The sequence below is a fragment of the Leptonychotes weddellii genome, chromosome 11, assembly GCF_054177405.1.
Source record: "Leptonychotes weddellii isolate Sample4059 chromosome 11, ASM5417740v2, whole genome shotgun sequence".
NCBI lineage: Eukaryota > Metazoa > Chordata > Mammalia > Carnivora > Phocidae > Leptonychotes > Leptonychotes weddellii.
Genome location: NC_138379.1, coordinates 82,041,078 through 82,058,805, shown reverse-complemented (window position 1 = coordinate 82,058,805; position 17,728 = coordinate 82,041,078). Strand labels below are relative to the sequence as shown.

At 46.8% G+C, this 17,728-nt stretch overlaps 1 protein-coding gene across 12 annotated transcripts in view; it reads left to right on the top strand.

The window, feature by feature from the left end:
• The first annotated feature begins 6,670 nt into the window (after window positions 1-6,670).
• KMT2A (lysine methyltransferase 2A) overlaps window positions 6,671-17,728 on the top strand; it is a 77,704-nt gene continuing 66,646 nt past the window's right edge. For 6 of the 12 annotated variants that reach the window (XM_081799375.1, XM_081799377.1, XM_081799378.1 and 3 more), the window contains exons 1-2: window positions 6,671-7,120; window positions 9,216-9,314. In XM_081799375.1, coding sequence (XP_081655501.1) covers window positions 6,689-7,120; window positions 9,216-9,314 — 531 coding nt within the window. In that variant the 5' untranslated portion in view covers window positions 6,671-6,688. The remainder of the gene's footprint in view (window positions 7,121-9,215; window positions 9,315-17,728) is intronic. The other 6 variants (XM_081799384.1, XM_081799383.1, XM_081799379.1 and 3 more) reach the window with 4 other exon arrangements.

Genomic DNA, 17,728 nt, shown 5'->3' with positions numbered 1-17,728 from the left:
CTTTGGTCAACGGTACAAAATTTTTTTTTTTTTTTTTGAGAAAAAGAAAACACATGCACAGGGGGTGGGAAGGGGCAGAGGGAGAGGGAGAGAGAGAATCTTAAGCAGGTTCTGAGCCCAGCATGGAGCCTGGTGAGGGGCTTGATCTCACGACCCTGAGATCATGACCTGAGTCAAAATCAAGAGTTGGAGGCTTCACCAACTGAGCCCTCCAGGCACCCCATCATTAGTACAATTTCAAAGGGAGACAATTAAACTGATTTTACATAAAATTTTTTTTTTAAAACAAACAAATAGCCCAGCACATGCTACTGCCATAATCTCCTGATAAAACAAGACCCTTTGGGTATGAATCCCAAGGTCTGAGGGTTCAGCTGGGAAGGGTCATTTATTCTGCAAACATTAATTGGGCTGGTACAGATACTGCTTAGCACAGGGGCTACAACAATAAGTAATACATGATTCCTGTTCTCAAAGAGCTCATCGCCCCCAAATCAGCTAGCCCTTGCCTTTGACCAGAACTATACCTAATCCTTTACAGAAAGCCAGTTGTCCACGCTGGGATCAGTATTTATTTATTTATTTTATTTTTTAACTAATTAAAAAAAAATATTTTTTTAAAAAAGATTTTATTTATTTATTTATTTATTAGAGAGCGAGTGAGAGAGAAACAGCATGAGAGAGGAGAGGGTCAGAGGGAGAAGCAGGCTCCCCGCTGAGCTGGGAGCCCGATGTGGGACTCGATCCCAGGACCCTGGGATCATGACCCGAGCCGAAGGCAGTCGCTTAACCAACTGAGCCACCCAGGCGCCCTAAAAAAAAAGATTTTATTTATTTATTTGAAAGAGAAAGAGGGAGAGAGAGAGAGAGAGAGAACAAGTGGGGAGGAGGGGCAGAGGGAGAGGGAGAAGTTCAGCAGGGAGCCCAACGCGGGGCTGGATCCCAGGGCCTGGGATCATGACCTGAGCTGAAGACAACCGCTTAACCAACTGAGCCACCCAGGCGCCCCTGGGGTCAATATTTAAAGTCCTTTTAGTCGGGGCGCCTGGGTGGCTCAGTTGTTAAGTGTCTGCCTTCGGCTCAGGTCATGGTCCCAGGGTCCTGGGATCGAGACCCGCATCAAGTTCCCTGCTCCGCGGGAAGCCTGTTTCTCCCTCTCCCACTCCCCCTGCTTGTGTTCCCTTTCTCGCTGTGTCTCTCTCTGTCAAATAAATAAATCTTAAAAATAATAAACTCTTTTTAGTCATAGGTGTCACTATACCTAATATTTTGGAACTCAGAAATGGAAATTCATGGATTCAGGGCAGTAGCAAAATGTAACCATCGCTTCCTTTATAATAAATGGTGCCTGTGTAGAAGGGTAATAGACTTGGCCCTTCCATCCCCAGAAGACAGTAGCATCTAAAGATTCTGAACTGTCCGGGCACCTGGATGGCTCAGTCAGATGAGTGCCTGGCTCTTGATTTCAGCTCAGGTCTTGATCTCAGGGTTGTGGGATTGAGCTCCCCCACCCCCCATCGCCTCTCTGCTCAGCGGGGAGTCTGCTTCTCTTCCTCTACCCCTTACCTCCCCCACCCCCTGCTTTCTCTCTCTCAAAATAAATAAATAAAATCTTTAAAAAAATTATTAAGATTCTGAACTATCTTCTGTTAGTGATGATCAAGCTGTCCAATGGGCAAGCTTGAATGACTCAGGCACTGTTCTTAGTTCGATGACTTTTAGGACTACTAATGCAATGTTTTCCATTGGTGGGCCGTTTGGAGAAAGGACATTGATGGTTTGAGAGAAGGCAACTTCCCCAATGCCTAAGGAAATCCCTGGGGGTAAAATGTGTCTACCTGAATGAGAGAGAAGACACTTTACTTAGATTATGTCATTCAGTCTTGATAATACTCTTGTGACGTGGCTATTAATATCCTTATTTTTGCAAATTAGGAAACAGGTGTGATAAGCCTAGGCGCCTGGTTCAAGATCACAAAGCTGCAATTATGGGACCTGCAATTCAAGGCCAGATTGGTGACTCTGAGCCCATGTTAGTTCCACCACAATACTGGTTTGTGATGAAAAGTCTTTCTAGAGAGGGGGAAAGGGAGTGAACATCTAGAGGTCCATTCAAACCAGAAGTAGTTCATAAGCTTACAAAAAGGGGCACAATTTGGGGTTCCTGTCTTAAATTTTCCCTTTTGTCACTTGGAAAAAAAGGTCAAATATGTGCATTTCCATGAGGTTGGCAAAGATCAAGAAGTTAAAAATCCTTTCTGGAAGGCTGGGGGGAAAGAGGCACTCTTAAACGTTGCTGGTGGGAGTTATGAATTAGTATAATCTTTATGGGGGATAACTTGGCAACATCCTATCAAAATTACAAACATATGGTACCTTTTTTAAAAAAAGATTGATTGATTTTAGAGAGCGAGGGAGAGAGAGAGAGAGAGCCCATGAGCGTGAGGGAGAGACAAAAGGAGAGGGAGAGAGAGAATCTCAAGCAGACTCTGCACTGAGTGCGTAGCCCAATGTCAGGCTCAGTCTCATGACCCTGAGATCATGACCTGAGCCGAAGTCAAGTGTCGGATGCTTAACCGACTGCGCCACACAGGCGCCCTGAAAGGTACATACGTTTTGACTCAGTGATTCCACGTCTAGAAATTTATGCTACAGAGATATTTGCACATTTGCAAAATTACAAATGGCCAAAGTAATGCGCTGCAAAATTGTTTGAAATCACAAAAGTTTGGAAACAACTTAAGTGGCCACCTCTGGAGAACAGGTGAAATCAACTGTGCGAATAAACATCTACTCCACTCGGCCCTAAGAATGAGGAAGTGCCATCTACTAATAGGAATTATTTCCGAGATATAGATTTCCAAGCAAGATCCAGGAAGCGTGGTCGATACTCTCATTTATGAGAGACAACTTCTATATGCACTTGCTTGTCTAGGCACAAACTCTCCCTGGAAGACTATTTGAGACACTATCACATTAGTTGCCCCTAAGAAAAGGTGTGATATGACTGGGGGAGGAGAGTTCAGAACAAGAGTGAAGACTTTAATTCCTTGAAACTTTTTTTTTTTTTTGAGAGAGAGAGAGAGAGCATGAGCTGGGGGAGGGGCAGAGAGAGAAGGAGAGAGAATCTTAAGCAGGCTTCACGCTCAGCATGGAGTCTGTCTTGGGGCTCATCCCACGACCCTGAGATCATGACCTGAGATGAAATCCAGAGTGGGACGTTTACCCGTCACTTAACTGACTGAGCCACCCAGTCGCCCCTAATTTCTTTAAACTTTTAACCATACAAATGTATTAGGTATTCAAGAAAAAGAAACTGAATTAAAATTTAAAAATAAAGTATATGCGTTTTTAAGACATTCACATTGTACAGTCGTCACCACCATCCATCCCCATAACTGTTTTCATCTTGTAAATCTGAAACTTTATACCCATTAAACAATAACTCCGCCTTCCCCTCACCCTAGCCCCTGGCAACCGCATACTTTCTGTCTCTATGATTTTGATTACTCTAAGTAACTCACACAAGTGGAATCATACGGTATTTGTCTTTTTGTGACTGGCTGATTTTACTTGGTGTGCTGTGCCCATGATTCATCTGTATTATAGCATAGTGCAGAATTTCCTTCCTATTTTTGCCCTTCCTTTTTAAGGCTGAATAATATTCCAGTAAATGAATATACCACATTTTGGTAACCCATTCGTCAGTTGATGGACACATGAGTTGTTTCCGTGTTTTAGCTATTGTGAAGAATGCTGTGATGAACAAGGGTCTACAAATCTTTGAGATGCTGCTTTCAATCCTTTTGGGTATATATCCAGAAGTGGAATTGCTGGATCACATGATAATTCTATTTTTAATTTTTTGAGGAACCATCATAATGTTTTGTTACTATTTTCCACAGCAGCAGCAGTACCATTTTACATTCCCACCGACAAGTGTTCCAATTTCTTTACATCCTCATCAGCACTGATTTTCTGGTTTTTGTTTTTTGTTTGTTTATAGTAGCTCTCCTAATGGGTGTGAGGTGGCATAGTTTATCTTTGGGGATCAGCAGTATGGTTAGTGGATATTGGTGTCAAACCCCCAAGACTTTGAGTGCTGCTACTTACTAGCCGTGTGACCTTGGACATTATCCTAGGCCTCAGTTTCCCCATTTGTAAAATCAGAGGGCTGGCCAGAACTGCATGCACATAAAACACTCAGGTCATGGAAGGCACCCAACAAATGTAAGTTACTATCATTTCTGCCTTAAAAGCTCCAACAATAAACCAAAATCTGATTTGCTCTGGCTCCTTTGGACCAGTTCTGGAGGCAAAGAGACAAACTAGATTTCTCAAGTTTTTCTACCTAGTGGCTTGGGTCTGGGGGACTTCATACATTCTTCACTGACCTTCTTCCTGCTGCCCCCACCCGACCTGCAGACCTCCCACCTGTGCCAAATGAAGTGAGCTTGAAGTGAGGTTACTTAGAACCCAGCTAGTTTGTTTTCTCAGGGGTGGAGGACGGGAAGAAATCCTGTTGACACAGTTATGTAAAGCCTGTCACTCAGTCCCCTGCTTATTACCTCTGCAGACCGTTATGCATATTAAAGAAGGGGGGGCGGCAAATACAAAAGAAAAATAAGCGAGAAAGAGTGAGAGAGTGAACAAATCAGGATGCATGAGGGAATCCACGTGGTCGCCAATCTGTAACTGATCAGAGCAGCTACACTGAAGCAAAACCCCCAGCGCCTACCGCCAAATACATTGCAATGGAGAAACCGTCCACAATGGGGTGTCTATATCCTTACCAGAGTCTTGGGGCTGCCGCTTAAGAGACTCTCCCGTTACTCCCACCCCTTTTGCACCCAGTAAACCACGCGATGTAACAACGGAATCTGGTTCTGTGTGTGCGCTGTGAGTGTGCGCTTTGCAAACCATCTGGGCTCCATCCTGCGCGGTTGGAACGACGATCGATCCCGGACGAGTTGGGGGAGTTGGAGCTTGCCTGTGTCTCCTCCCTTTCTCTGCTCGCCTCTCGCCCCCACCCCACCGTTCCCTCTGCACTAACGTTTCGCCGGCGGAGGGACGTAGGTTTTCAGCACCAGGAGGCCGTGGACCTTCTCTGGAGGCGTGCAGTGCACCCTCCAGAGGGCCAGAGCTGATTGCAACCTGCTCACCACGACCCTCCCCCTCCTTCCCAAATTCGCCGCCCCAGGCTGTAATATTACAAGCGGTGTGCTCTGTACCCGTGCGGGAGTCCAGGAAGGCTGCGTGACCTTCCAGCGAACTCCACCTCGGCTGGGGGGATGGAGGCTGCCCCGGGGCCTGCAGGCTGTGCATCGATCCTCCAGCCTCAGTCAACACAAGTTCTCCCGGTACAAACCCCTCCCTCCCCTCTCCGCTTTTCCAGCCTTGTAGGCTTCTAACGCCTAGCTTGAGGCGCCCTCCCCTCTTTCCCGCAATAAAGTAAACCGGGTGGATATTCATCCCCCGCCCTCACCCTCCTCCTTCCTTCCCCCCTCCCCCCTCAGCCTACTAACCCCGCGCACAGAGCTCGCCGCCGGCGGGCCCCTTCCACCCAGTGTATCATAATGCCCAACGCTCTTCTCCTCCCCCTCTCTTAATCAGAAACGTGCTCGCGAGCCCCCCTCCCTCTGCATGCATACATTAGGGTCTGCTTTGCATGCAGCGGCAGGCAGAGAACTGAGGAAGAAGGGGCGGGGGCGCTTTTGCCCGCCTCTTCCCTCCAGGCCCCGTTAGCCATCCAGCTTCAGCTTCGTTGTAACACCGCCTCGTTAGCGGAGCACGCCGTGGCCCCAATGCCCGGGCTGGAGAAACACGACCCAACTCTCTGCAAAAGGGCACGAGAGCCAGAGGTTCCTCAGCCCCGAGTGCACAGCAGGGCGAGGAGGTGGCGGGAGACCTGCCACTCGGTGTGTGCATTTTGGAGAGAGCTCCAGCATGAAAATGGGAGGGGCTCTCTCTCTTTTTTTTTTTAATTTTTAAAGCGCGTTCATTGAGGGCCTTTCTCTTTTGCATATAGTAAACTGGGCAACGCTTCCGTTTTGCATATGGCACAATAAGGGCCCTTTTATTCTAGAAGCGTTAAATGAGGGCTAACCCATCTTGTATCCGTGCCTCGAGGCGGAGAAGGCTCACTCGTCCCCGACCCGGCAGCCGCGCTATACTGGAAGCCGCTCTCCCGGGCGGTTCGATTCCCAGCGCATCCCGGGAACGTGTGTAATCGGCCTCTCGGCTCTCGAGGCTGCAGGCGGCCGGGCTCCCTCCGCCTCCATCCTCCCCGTAGTCCTCGCCCCCCTCCCCCTCTCCCCGGAACCCGCGCTCCGCGTCGGGCTCCTGGGCTTCCTTCCCCCCCTCCTTTTCCCCAGCAATGCCGCTCCCGGAGGGCGGGGCATGCACTTATCCAGGTTGCGGGGCAGGCGGGCGGGCGGGCGGCGGCGGCCCGGGCCTCGGCCTGGCGCAGCGGCGGCCCGGCGTCGGGAGCGTAGGCCCGAGCCCGCCATACAGATTGCGGGGCGGGCGGACGCGGCCCGGCGCTCTGCATAGCGGCCGGCCGGTTGCTGGCCGCCGGGCGGCGCCGAGCGGCTCAGGCAGGTTCCGGGGCCCTGGGGCCCCCCCTCCGCCTCCCCGCCCCCCTGTGTTGTCGCCTCTCCCTCTCGCTGCTTCACTTCACGGGGCGAACATGGCGCACAGCTGTCGGTGGCGCTTCCCCGCCCGACCCGGGACCACCGGGGGCGGCGGCGGCGGGGGGCGCCGGGGCCTGGGGGGCGCCCCGCGGCAACGCGTCCCGGCCCTGCTGCTTCCCCCCGGGCCCCCGGTCGGCGGCGGCGGCCCCGGGGCGCCCCCCTCCCCCCCGGCTGTGGCGGCCGCGGCGGCGGCGGCGGGAAGCAGCGGGGCTGGGGTTCCAGGGGGAGCGGCCGCCGCCTCAGCAGCCTCTTCGTCGTCCGCCTCGTCTTCGTCTTCGTCATCGTCCTCAGCCTCCTCTGGGCCGGCCCTGCTCCGGGTGGGCCCGGGCTTCGACGCGGCGCTGCAGGTCTCGGCCGCCATCGGCACCAACCTGCGCCGGTTCCGGGCTGTGTTTGGGGAGAGCGGCGGGGGAGGCGGCAGCGGAGAGGTAAGGGGGCGAGGAACCCCCAGGTCCGGGGTCTCGACCCTCTGCGGAGCCCCCCTCCCCTCCCCCATCCGGGATTGTGGAGCATCCCAATTCCGGGACCCTCCTGGGGTCCCTGACCCGGGCCGAACAGCCCTCCCATCTCGGGATCCCCGTACATGGGTGCAGACCCCCAGGCGCCCCCACCCCGGGGTTTGGACCCATCTGGCTAAGGGCGTTTGCCCCCCCCTTCATTCCCCTGACCCTTCCCCAAATCCCTTGGCACAGACCCCTCGCCGGGGTTTCCCATCCCGGGACTGAACCCCTCCTCCCTTTCACAGATTACCTCATCCGAGCAAGATTCCTCCCTCCCTCCCTCCTAGAGACCTGATCCCGCCACATCCCCGCCTCCCTCTCTGGGCAGATGTTTTACTCTTGGGGCAGTTTTCCTCTTGGGCATCTCTCGGGTGATGGCCTCGTCCAGGGCCACGTTCTTCTCCTGCCCCTTGGGGACCGATGTCCCTTCCAGCACCTTGCTTCCGAAAACCTGGTGAACCCTCGCCCCATCCCCGGGCCAGGTCCCTGCACTACCAGCCACTCCCCCTTCCTTCACCTCCACCCTCCATCCTCCACCCCCCACCCCACGCAGGTAGAGCCTCCCTCCTCCTCCTTCCCCACCCCGCCAGGAAAAATCTACTTTCCTCTCCACCTTGCCTCCCTTCCCCTCCTTTCCCTCTGAAGATAACGGTGATCTCCTCGTCCAGCCGTCTGTTTCCCCCATTTTACAGAGCTACAGTTTCTAGCCTGCTGGTAGCCGGGAATTACGCTACCTTCACTCCACCCTTTCCCTCCTTTAGAATGAAGGATTAGTGGCATCTTTGGGAGGAAAATAGTCCACTGTCCCCTAGGCTCAGAGAGGAGCAGCTTTCCACCATTCCCCCTGGAGAGGAGGCAGGCTTTCCCTCCAGCTCTGGGGAAGGGGGCCCCTGCGAGGGGAGGTGTTTGTGGGGGGACTTGGGCAGCATCCTCCCAGGGGAAGCAGCTGCTCTCCTACCCCACCCACTGCGCCTGAGAGCACGCAGTCTCCAACCCTAGCTCCCTCCCGCCCTTCTCCTCTTCTCCGTCATTTCACTATTGATCCACCTTTTCCTAGGCCAATCCTGGGGCTTGGAAGGGGTGGGGGAAGCAGGGTTGGGGCGAGGAGACTAGATAAGGGACAGTTTTACTTTATTATGCTGGTGGTGGTGGTTGCTTTTGGTTGGGAGAAGGGGGGGGGCTATGAAGCAAAGTTATTCCTTAGAAGGAGGAGTTAGGGTTATCTCTCTGATTCTTACAGGGTGACCCGAGGTGGATGAAGGGGTCAAGAGCTTTGCTCCTTCCCCATTAGTACCGGGGCGGGAATGGGGATGCCTTGATGAGCGTCATTCAGCCCCCTCCAGCAAAAAGGAAAGTTGCCCTGGGAAGGGAAGTTGAGTTCAGGTTCAGCCAGTGGCGTTGCGCATTTGTTTTCCATTGGATGCAGAAGGGGGAGTTTGAATTGTAGGGGAGGGGGGAGAATGAGATGGGGGATGCTAGGAGGAAGAGCAGCTGCTAGGGGCTGAAGCGAAGGGGGGGGTAAGGGGGTTGCTGCTCTGGAGTGCTCTTGATTGAAACAGAAAGGGAAAGATAACAACCAGCCATTTCCTGCGTGCTCTGCCGTTGGTCCCGGGCAAACCCCTTGTCCCCTATTGTGCCCTGCACCCCTCTAGATATACGGAAAGATCCTGGGAAGAAGGGGAGGGAGGAGGTCCCAGAGACCCTGGCCCCTCCTTTCAAGGAGCTGGCATTTTTTAGTTGTTAGTCTTCCTGCCTCCTTTTTAAAATCGTTTCTAAGGCAGCCTGATCAGGAGACTGACAACAACCCGCCTTCTGACAGAGCAGGGAGGACATGATGGGGGCGTGTTCCTTGCTATGTAGCTAGCTAGCTGCAGCGTCCCTCTTCCCAGCCTCTCTCTGCTCTCTCCACCTCCTTTTCCCAGCCTTCAGAAGGCAGCTGCAGTCAGCAGGGTTGATTGAGACTATTTATTGGTTGCTGTAGATTATTATTTTTTTTTGAAAGGCCAATTCTGTATTTTTTAAGCTAACAACACAGATCCCATGTAGTTGGAGAACCAAAGGCCTCATACATGACAAAAAGACTGAACCGTTCAGGTTACTTGCATGGAGTTGGTGCTTAAATGTGAGTTGATTTTGCTTTTTTAAAAGATACAGCAGCAAAAAAAAAAAAAAAAAAAAGACTTACTGACATTTCATTTACCTGCTTATTTTCGAAATTGAGACTTGCCTGGTTATATGTAGCATTTTAGCCCCATGTATATTTGAGTATCATAAGAAAGTCTGTATTAGGAGGAGTTAGTCTATTTTAAGGGGATCCTGAGAAGTATTTTCTTCTTGTTTAGCATGCTTATGTATTTTGTATCGAGGGACGAAGTGTTCACATTCCAAATGTTGTTATCACATATTCAAAAGCAAAGTTTTATGCTGACAGCTTGCAATCGTAGCTTTTCAAGAGACTGGTTAGAAAGAGAGCCACCTGGATTCAGGGACCTAATGTCTGGGCACCAGAATGTTTTATCTGTTGGTCTTTGACAAATCACCTTTAAAGTTTTAATCAGGTGCTAACACTTCCTTATCCACCAGCATTATATTGCTGAGCAGTGGTATACACAGTGCCAAGCCTGTTAAGGAACTGCAGTTCCTTCACATAAGATTAGATTAATGCGTTGTTGTTTTCTTTAAAACTTTTGCCTGAACATACTTTACTCCGAGAAGAGTGGTTGACTCCTTACGTTCAACTTCAGTATTTTTTCTGAATTGGGTTTGAATGAGCTGTTGTTCCACTGGTAAGCTTTTTATGTGGTAGTTGGAGGCAGTCTAGTATGGGTTGTGGGTATGGGTTGATTATTGCTAACCCATAGTATGGCTTAGGACTAACTCACTTAGTAGTGATGAGAGCCTTTGACCTGGTAGTTTTCAGTGTAGAAACCAAGCCTTTTGTTACAGAGTCGCACAAATCAATGATAAGGTTCCAAAAGGGAAGTTCAGGGTTCCCCTGGGCTGACATACTTACGGAATTCTAAAGATTGTTTCTCAGAACTCACTCACAGATCTGTATCAAGGCTTGTCTGGATTCATGAAGAAATGGTTTTGAGACCTAAAATGAGTCTAGCCTCTTCAAATTCTGGTTTGCTTTAAGTGAATAATGACTGTAACTTGTCGATGATGAAATGTAAGTTAATACTTAGAGAACTAGTAAGTTCAGGTGGTTGAAAGGTGATAGAACTTCCAGAATGACTTCCCTGTTTAAAATCCTTTAGCCATGGGAGACTTGTCCTTCACTGCCACGGGTCCCCAACTTCCCTTGGACTGAATATGTCTGGGTAACAGCTACATGTAAGAGTTCTTGATGACCAAATTCTGCCAGAATGGGATTATTTTTAAAAAATATGTAGGTGTTGCTGCTCTCCTCTATTTGGGCTTTTTGTCTGACAGTCAGGAAGTAGAATTTAAGTTTGATTTTACTGAGTGCAGTAGGAAATCACAGAGGTCTGCTTCTTCATCTGCCCTTTCCCCTCCATATTGTCCCACTTTTCTGAGGATTGTCTCAGGTACTGTTAATGCCACCATACTTTGCCATCTAAATAAACATAGTACAGCATCCTCTCTGTTGACTAGAATTTGAGCAGTTTTTAATATAAACCCCGCAAGTGGTTTATATATCAGCATCTAGTCTATTAATTCCATAATCCACTTACCTTCCTTACCACCTCATAAAATGTTAAAAGCAAAATTTCCACCCGGATCATAAAGTGATAGAGCATTTTAAGTAGTTATAAATTGAAACTGAATGACAACATTGGTCTCTATTTGTTTTCATTTGAAATGGCAGTTTAGTTGAGGTGGACACACTCTTGGTTGGGCCTAGAAAAGATGATGTTCCTGTAGGCAGAAGGTAGTTGGAGAGTATCTGTGATTCTGTTTTTTTGTTTTGTTTTGGATGTTCGCTGGGCATATGTACCAAGAGGGGGAGTTGTTCTTTCATGGCCTTAGCAGCTAATCCTGAGCTTGACAGAGGGAAAATGAAGCAGAGAACACAAGGGGAGTAGAAGAAGCCTCAGAGTGGAAGTCGGTGGACAAGGGTTCTCCATTCACTCATCCCTCTCACTGACCAGTTACGGGACCTTGGGCAATTCACTTTTAACCTTGAATATCTGATCTGTAAAATGAAAAGGTCGGGCTAAATATTAGCTCATGAATCTTTTCTGCTCCAGGATTCTGATTCTTTTCTATTATATAATTTTTTTGGTCAGGGCAGAACTTTTTATTCTGCGTTTATTTAAAGAGTCAGAGTCAGTGAGCCTATTTGGTAATTTTTAATATTAGTTTGTACATTTGCCCATTTAATCGGCATAATTGTTGGGAAGAAAAATGTCAACTTAGTGGGAAAGTTTTCATTGTATGGACAAGCTATAAGGACTGAAGCGTATGGAAAAAGTTCTTTGCTGGAGTTGACCAATTTCATTTATAAGAAAAGTGAAGATCAGATTTTAAATACAAATCATGATCTTGTGTTGAGAGGCCCTCTTGTTTGACTCCGTTTGTTTCATGTTTTCCATGTCATAGATTCCTGACTGCAAAAGGGAAGTTATTTTCCGTCTAGGTGGTGTATTCCTTTAGGTGTGTGAGCTTTTACATGAAAAGAAAAATACTGTGCATTAATGAATTTCTCAATCCAGAGTGACAGTGCCTGTGTTGCAGGGAGCAGCTGGCAATAGGCTCTGAAATGTGGGACTTTGGTTTATACTGAGCATCAGAAATGTAGTCTTTAGAACTTTTCTTCATTCTCACTGAGAACCATATAACATGTCCCCATCTCTTCCTTCCATTTGATTGTCTTAAGGCACGGTGCTCCCGTAGGAAACCATCGTTCACAAAATAGTGATTTGCCTTCTGATTAGAAGTTGAGAAGAGAAAATACTCCCATCTTGACTCCATTTCCATATCTTTGCTCACCTTAAAGCTGCCCTTCTGTAGAGCCTCTGAGCGGATACCCATTGCCTCCATCGCCCTGTAGCTAGAGGGGGTGGCGAGGGTACTTTGCTTTGCTCTGAGGCCTAACACTCTGCAGTGCCTCTCCCTCTTCTGGAGACTCACTGTTTTAATTGTAGGTCTCCTAATTAAGATCTCTTTGTGCCTGCCCACATTCCACTAGTGTTGGCAGAGGACTTCAGTTTCCTTCTAGCACTTAACTTGAAGGCCTTCGGTAGGGCCTTTTGTGAATATCTTGTCTTTCCATTCTTCCTCTGCCAAGGTGGAGAGCCCAGTGGCATAGACCTTTGAGAAAGGGGGAAGCTATGTGACTGTCACTACTTTGGGAGGAATTTACTCCAGGATTGCTGAGATGGGAACCTCTGATGTCTGCGTATGTTATTTTCAGGGATTAAGGAAGGTTAAATTATTAATGAGTCTGACATAACCTACCTGTGCTTTTTAATCAGGTTTTTAACCCCGTGGGCACTAGTAGGAAAGAGCTCGCCGTTAAAAAGTACTTGTTTGGGTCTTACCTAGATTGGTTTGAAGTTTGATAAATACAGTTTTATCATGGATTAAATCACAGACTCATGATTTTTGTGAACTGGTAGGTTGTGAAGATAATCAAATGAAATTATTGATAGCTCCTGAATTGTATCAGATTTTAAAACATAGACCGAATGAACATTAACTTTGAGATTTGAATGAACTTTTTTCATTAGAAAAGACTTCGGGAGGTTCTAGAAATTATTGAGTTAATTAGGAATACTCTTGTAGGTTCCAGTTTTTCTTGCGAAGTTTGGGAATTGGCTAGGCTTCTAGAGTAGTTTCAGAAGAAGGGAGAATAATTCCACTTTAGTTTCCAGTATACGAATGCTCAAAATGCAGCCTATCCTTTAATGGATCTAAATGCGGCATGCTAGAGGAAGTGCAGTCTTTATTAGGAAAAAGGAATCTTAAATCCTTCACCTGGGCCCAGATGGTTTCATTGATCACATCAGTATGAGGCAGGCAGACAAAGGGTTACTTTTTTGTTGTTATTGTCATTTCATTGGTTGTGAAGAAGGCCTGAAAGAAGGAAGTACAGGATCTTTATGGCATGCATTAAATAAAGCTGGAGACCTGCGCTCTTATACCTGAGTGGGTGGTTTTATGGCCTAATTCTCTAATTGCTGGCATTTATGACAGTGTGGATGCTACTGGCCCTGTGGCCGAGGTGGATTATGTTGGGAATAGGGAGAGAAAAGGGGTCCTTTTGTTGGCCTTTTCATTTTCCCCCTCAATAAGATCTCCGAGAAGGCCCCGAGGAAATGCACAGACTCTTGAACTGAGGGAATGACATCCCATAAAATGGTTCTTTATGTTTTTAAAAAGGATGAGCTGCTTTTCTTGACCTATCCAAAGAAATCCATACCACCACTGTTAAATATTTCAGTGGGCTTTGTACCTTGTCAGGTTACACACCAGGGGAAGCTGACCCATGGGGCTATAGCCACTGCCAGACGGTTGCTTTTTAAAGACCAAGGCATTTGAAGGATGAATTTTGTCGTGTGATTTGTAGTTGTTTGGGATGACATAAGTCCCCTTGTAGGATTAGTACAAAACTTCTTAGGGGCCAAACTTGGCTTCACTTTTTAGATGTTGGACATCTTTGATGAGCTTTAGTTTTAAAGAAATAGAGATAGAAATGTAAGAGTTAGTTGACAGTTTTCTGCACTGGCTATGAAAATTCCCCTTCCTTTGAAATGAGTAGTTGTTTTTCTATTTGACAAATAGACTGAAGGGATTTCCCCAGAAAACTTACCTTTAATTATCACGACAGCAATGCTTTGTGTCCCACCAGTGGGGCAGATCTCTTCCACTGGCATTTATCTCTAGAGTTGGAGCTTCTTTCATATATTTTATCTCTTGCATTTTTGTTGTTAAGTTTGGTTGGGATGCTTGGCTGTAGGTATTTTCATGTCTTTCAGCAGCCAGAGCCATGAACCTTTCTAACATTGGAACAGTTTTAGCCAGATCCAACCCTAATGATCAGTGCTTTGCTGAGGCATCATTGTTTCATTCTCCTTTTACAGCATCAAAGTAACTGTGGCTTTCTGTCTTGAGTTAGGAGAGTAATACTACTTGTGAGGAGTGTTGTTGGAGAACATTTTTTTTCAGGAAGCTCTCCTTTGTACTATCTCGGTTTGGAAAACTGAGGAGAAGTTAATCACAAATATCTCTACAATACGTATCTACACCCAGAGGAATAAATATTTACACATGTCTGTATTCAAATTCTGTCCATCCATGAGTATTGACTAATTTTTAGATCAAATGCAAACATACAACATTGTTCCAAGATTATTGCCTTTAATTATAAGCAGTAAAACCATGTGGATAACATCTCTCTAAGCTCAGCTAATGAGGAAATCCTTTTGTAATCTCTCGGGCTAGGATTTTTTATTTGTGCATATATAAATACCTTTATAAAGGAGGGGGAGAATCTCATTATCTAATCTGTAATAGTGTGAGAGAGTACAACACAGTAATTAAGAGCTGTTAAGACCACAGGCACTGGATTTAGACTGCCTGGGTTCAAATTGTTGCTCCCCCGTTTATTAGCTGGATGACCTTGGAAAAGTTTCTTAACCTCTCCGTGGTTCAGTTTCTTCATTTGTAAATTAGCAGTAATCAAGCTTTGTAAAATTATTGTGAGGCTTAATTGAAATTATGCATGCAAAGTACTTAGCAATTTGCCTGGTACATAAGAATCCCTAATTATTATTAGGACTCAAAGTTTGAAAGGCCATGAGGGCTATAATATTTTCTTCCCATCAAGATAACTGGGTTTTATTACTCTGATGTATACATGCATATGTGTACACATACATACCTATGTGAGAGCTATAATCTTGACTTTAGAATGTTCTTGATTTGGGTCTATGACCATACCACCCTGAACGCGCCCAATCGCGTCTGATCTCGGAAGCTAAGCAGGGTCGGGCCTGGTTAGTACTTGGAAGGGAGATTTGGGTCTGGCTGTCAAGTTCATTTGTAAGCTAGGCATAACCAAACTGAAGGCCAGCTATGCATCTCGGCAACAGGGGGTACCATTGGTGTCCAATGAGAACATAATTAGAGATAAGGCAGAAAAGGGAGGAGAGAGAACAAGACAGTAAATAGGCAGGTAGGACACCGAGGAATTCAGTGCCTCCAGGAGTTGCATAGTTATCAGGCCAAGGCAGCTATGTTGGGGTTGCTACTCTTGGTCTCGATAACTAGTGTCCCTTACCTTTTTGTGTATGAGTGTAAGTACTCAGGGATCCTTTGCAATGATTCTGAGGCTCTTCATGGTCCTCGGCCCCCAGGTTCGGCTCCATTCGTCTGTACTTGGTAACTAGTTGACATTTGCTCTCAAATGTCAGCGCAGGGAGAATTAAGTGTTGGTCTACAGAGATCAACACAATTAATAATTTAATTATAGAAGAAATGCTGAGTTGTAGGTTACAGTTCCTGGGGGTTGGAGCTTAGCTTGAGAAATAAAAAAGAACCACAAGTAGAATAGTCAAAAACAGATTAAAGTTTAAGAATAACCAGTAGAGGGTAGTACGCTTAAGGAGGAAACATACAGTTCTGCTTTCTCTCTCTTAAAAAAAAGGTTTGCTGAAATACCGAATACACCTCATCGTTTACAGATGAAGAACCTGAGGCACAGGCAAGCTAGATAGTTTGCCTGAAGTCATGGCGACTAAGCGGCAGAGCTAGAATTCAAATCTAAACCCGTATCCATTGGAACACTCATTCATACTCTCTGTCGCTATCTTTACCTCTTTTCTCCGCGCACCCTCCAGTCAGTTTGTGAGGCTTGTCACTGATGCTATTGCAGTGTTTAATCTGGCCCTGCTGTGCTGTTTTTACTATCCTACTTGAAATTTCCGTTACCTTTGCATGGATTATTACCATAATCTCCTAACCGGTCTCCCTGCCTTCCTTTTCACTATATACAGCGTTGCCAGTGGTTTTCTTAAATATAGATCTGATTATGTCACTTTATTCCTAAAACCCTTTGCGTCCTCACTGAACATAAAATAAGATTTAAAATTCTCAGCCCTCCATGATCTAGCTGGCCTACATTTCTACATTTTGAGCATTATCTCCCGAACACACATTCTCACTTCTGTGCTTCAGCCGTGCTGGACTACCGGTCTAGTGGATGTTCTCCACGGGCTGTGTGTACCTGCCTTTATACCTTTGCCAATGCCTCTCCTTTGCCTTAAAGTCTTGCCCATCTTGTCCTGCCTCTGGCTCATTCATCTTTCGTGGCTCAGCTCGATCCCCAGATCCCACCTCTTAGAAGCTTTTACAGATGCCACTGCTATAGTGGAAACTCAGCTTCTCCTTTCCCGTTTTCTTACTGTACTTAATACCTACCTTTAACGAGTTTACTCCAGGTTACCTTATAGTGTAAATACTTTTTTGGTTTATTTTTAGAGAAAGAGCATGCATGCGAGCAGGAAGGGGCAGAGGGAGAGAGAGAATCCCAAGCAGGCTTCATGCCTGGCATGGAGCCCAACATGAGGCTCCATCTCACGACCCTGAGATCATGACCTGAGCCAAAATCAAGAGTCGGATGCTTAACCGACTGAGCCAACCAGGTGCCCCTGGTGTAAATATCTTTGATTATGTCTGTCTTCCCCCATTAGATTGTGATTTCCTTAAGACTTGGACCATTTCTAAGTCACCGTTTGTGTTTTATATTGTTTATAGTGGTGACTTTACATATAGAAGGTGATCAGTGAATATCTGTTGAACTGAAAATTTGATACACATACAACTTTTAGGAATATCTTGCAAGGACAGCGTTACCGAAGCTGTTACGTTGTACAAGACTTATTAGCAGGCTAATTGTGAGTGATTTTTTAAAAATAGTGAACTGGGGCTCCTGGGTGGCTCAGTGGGTTAAGCATCCATCCGACTCTTGATTTCGGCTCAGCTCATAATCTCAGCGTCGTGAGATCGAGTGCTCCGTCAGCTCCCCACCTGGGCATGGAGCCTGCTTGCGATTTTCTCTCTCCCTCTCCCTCTGTCCCACATCCCCCATCTCTGAAAAAAAAAAAAAATGTAAACCAATTCAGGTGTGGCAGAGGAACATCTAAGAGCCATCAGAGGACATTTCTGTAATAGTACTAAGTGGGGCTTTACAAGTGATGTTGAGGTGTCCTGACAGGATACCATCGTCTTTTATGTAGATAATGCCAGCGCTGACCATCCCCTTACTTGAGTGTTGTTTCCGTTTCTAGGTTCCTCAACTTAAAGGGGATGAGGAGACGTTGGAGGCGGTTCTGAGGAGACTCAAAAGATGATTATATGATTGGAAGTCAGTCCTGTGAGGAAAGGTTGGGAGAATGAAAGGTTAAGAGGCAATTTAATAACTCTTCCAAAGACATAAAAGGGTCCATTATTAGGAATGGTAACCAGCTGTTTCCCAGCCCCACGGGTCCAAGAGTAAGAGAAAATAGGTCTACACTAAAGCAAAGAAAGGGTAGTTACGTAAAGAACTCGTTACTAATGATGTTTGTC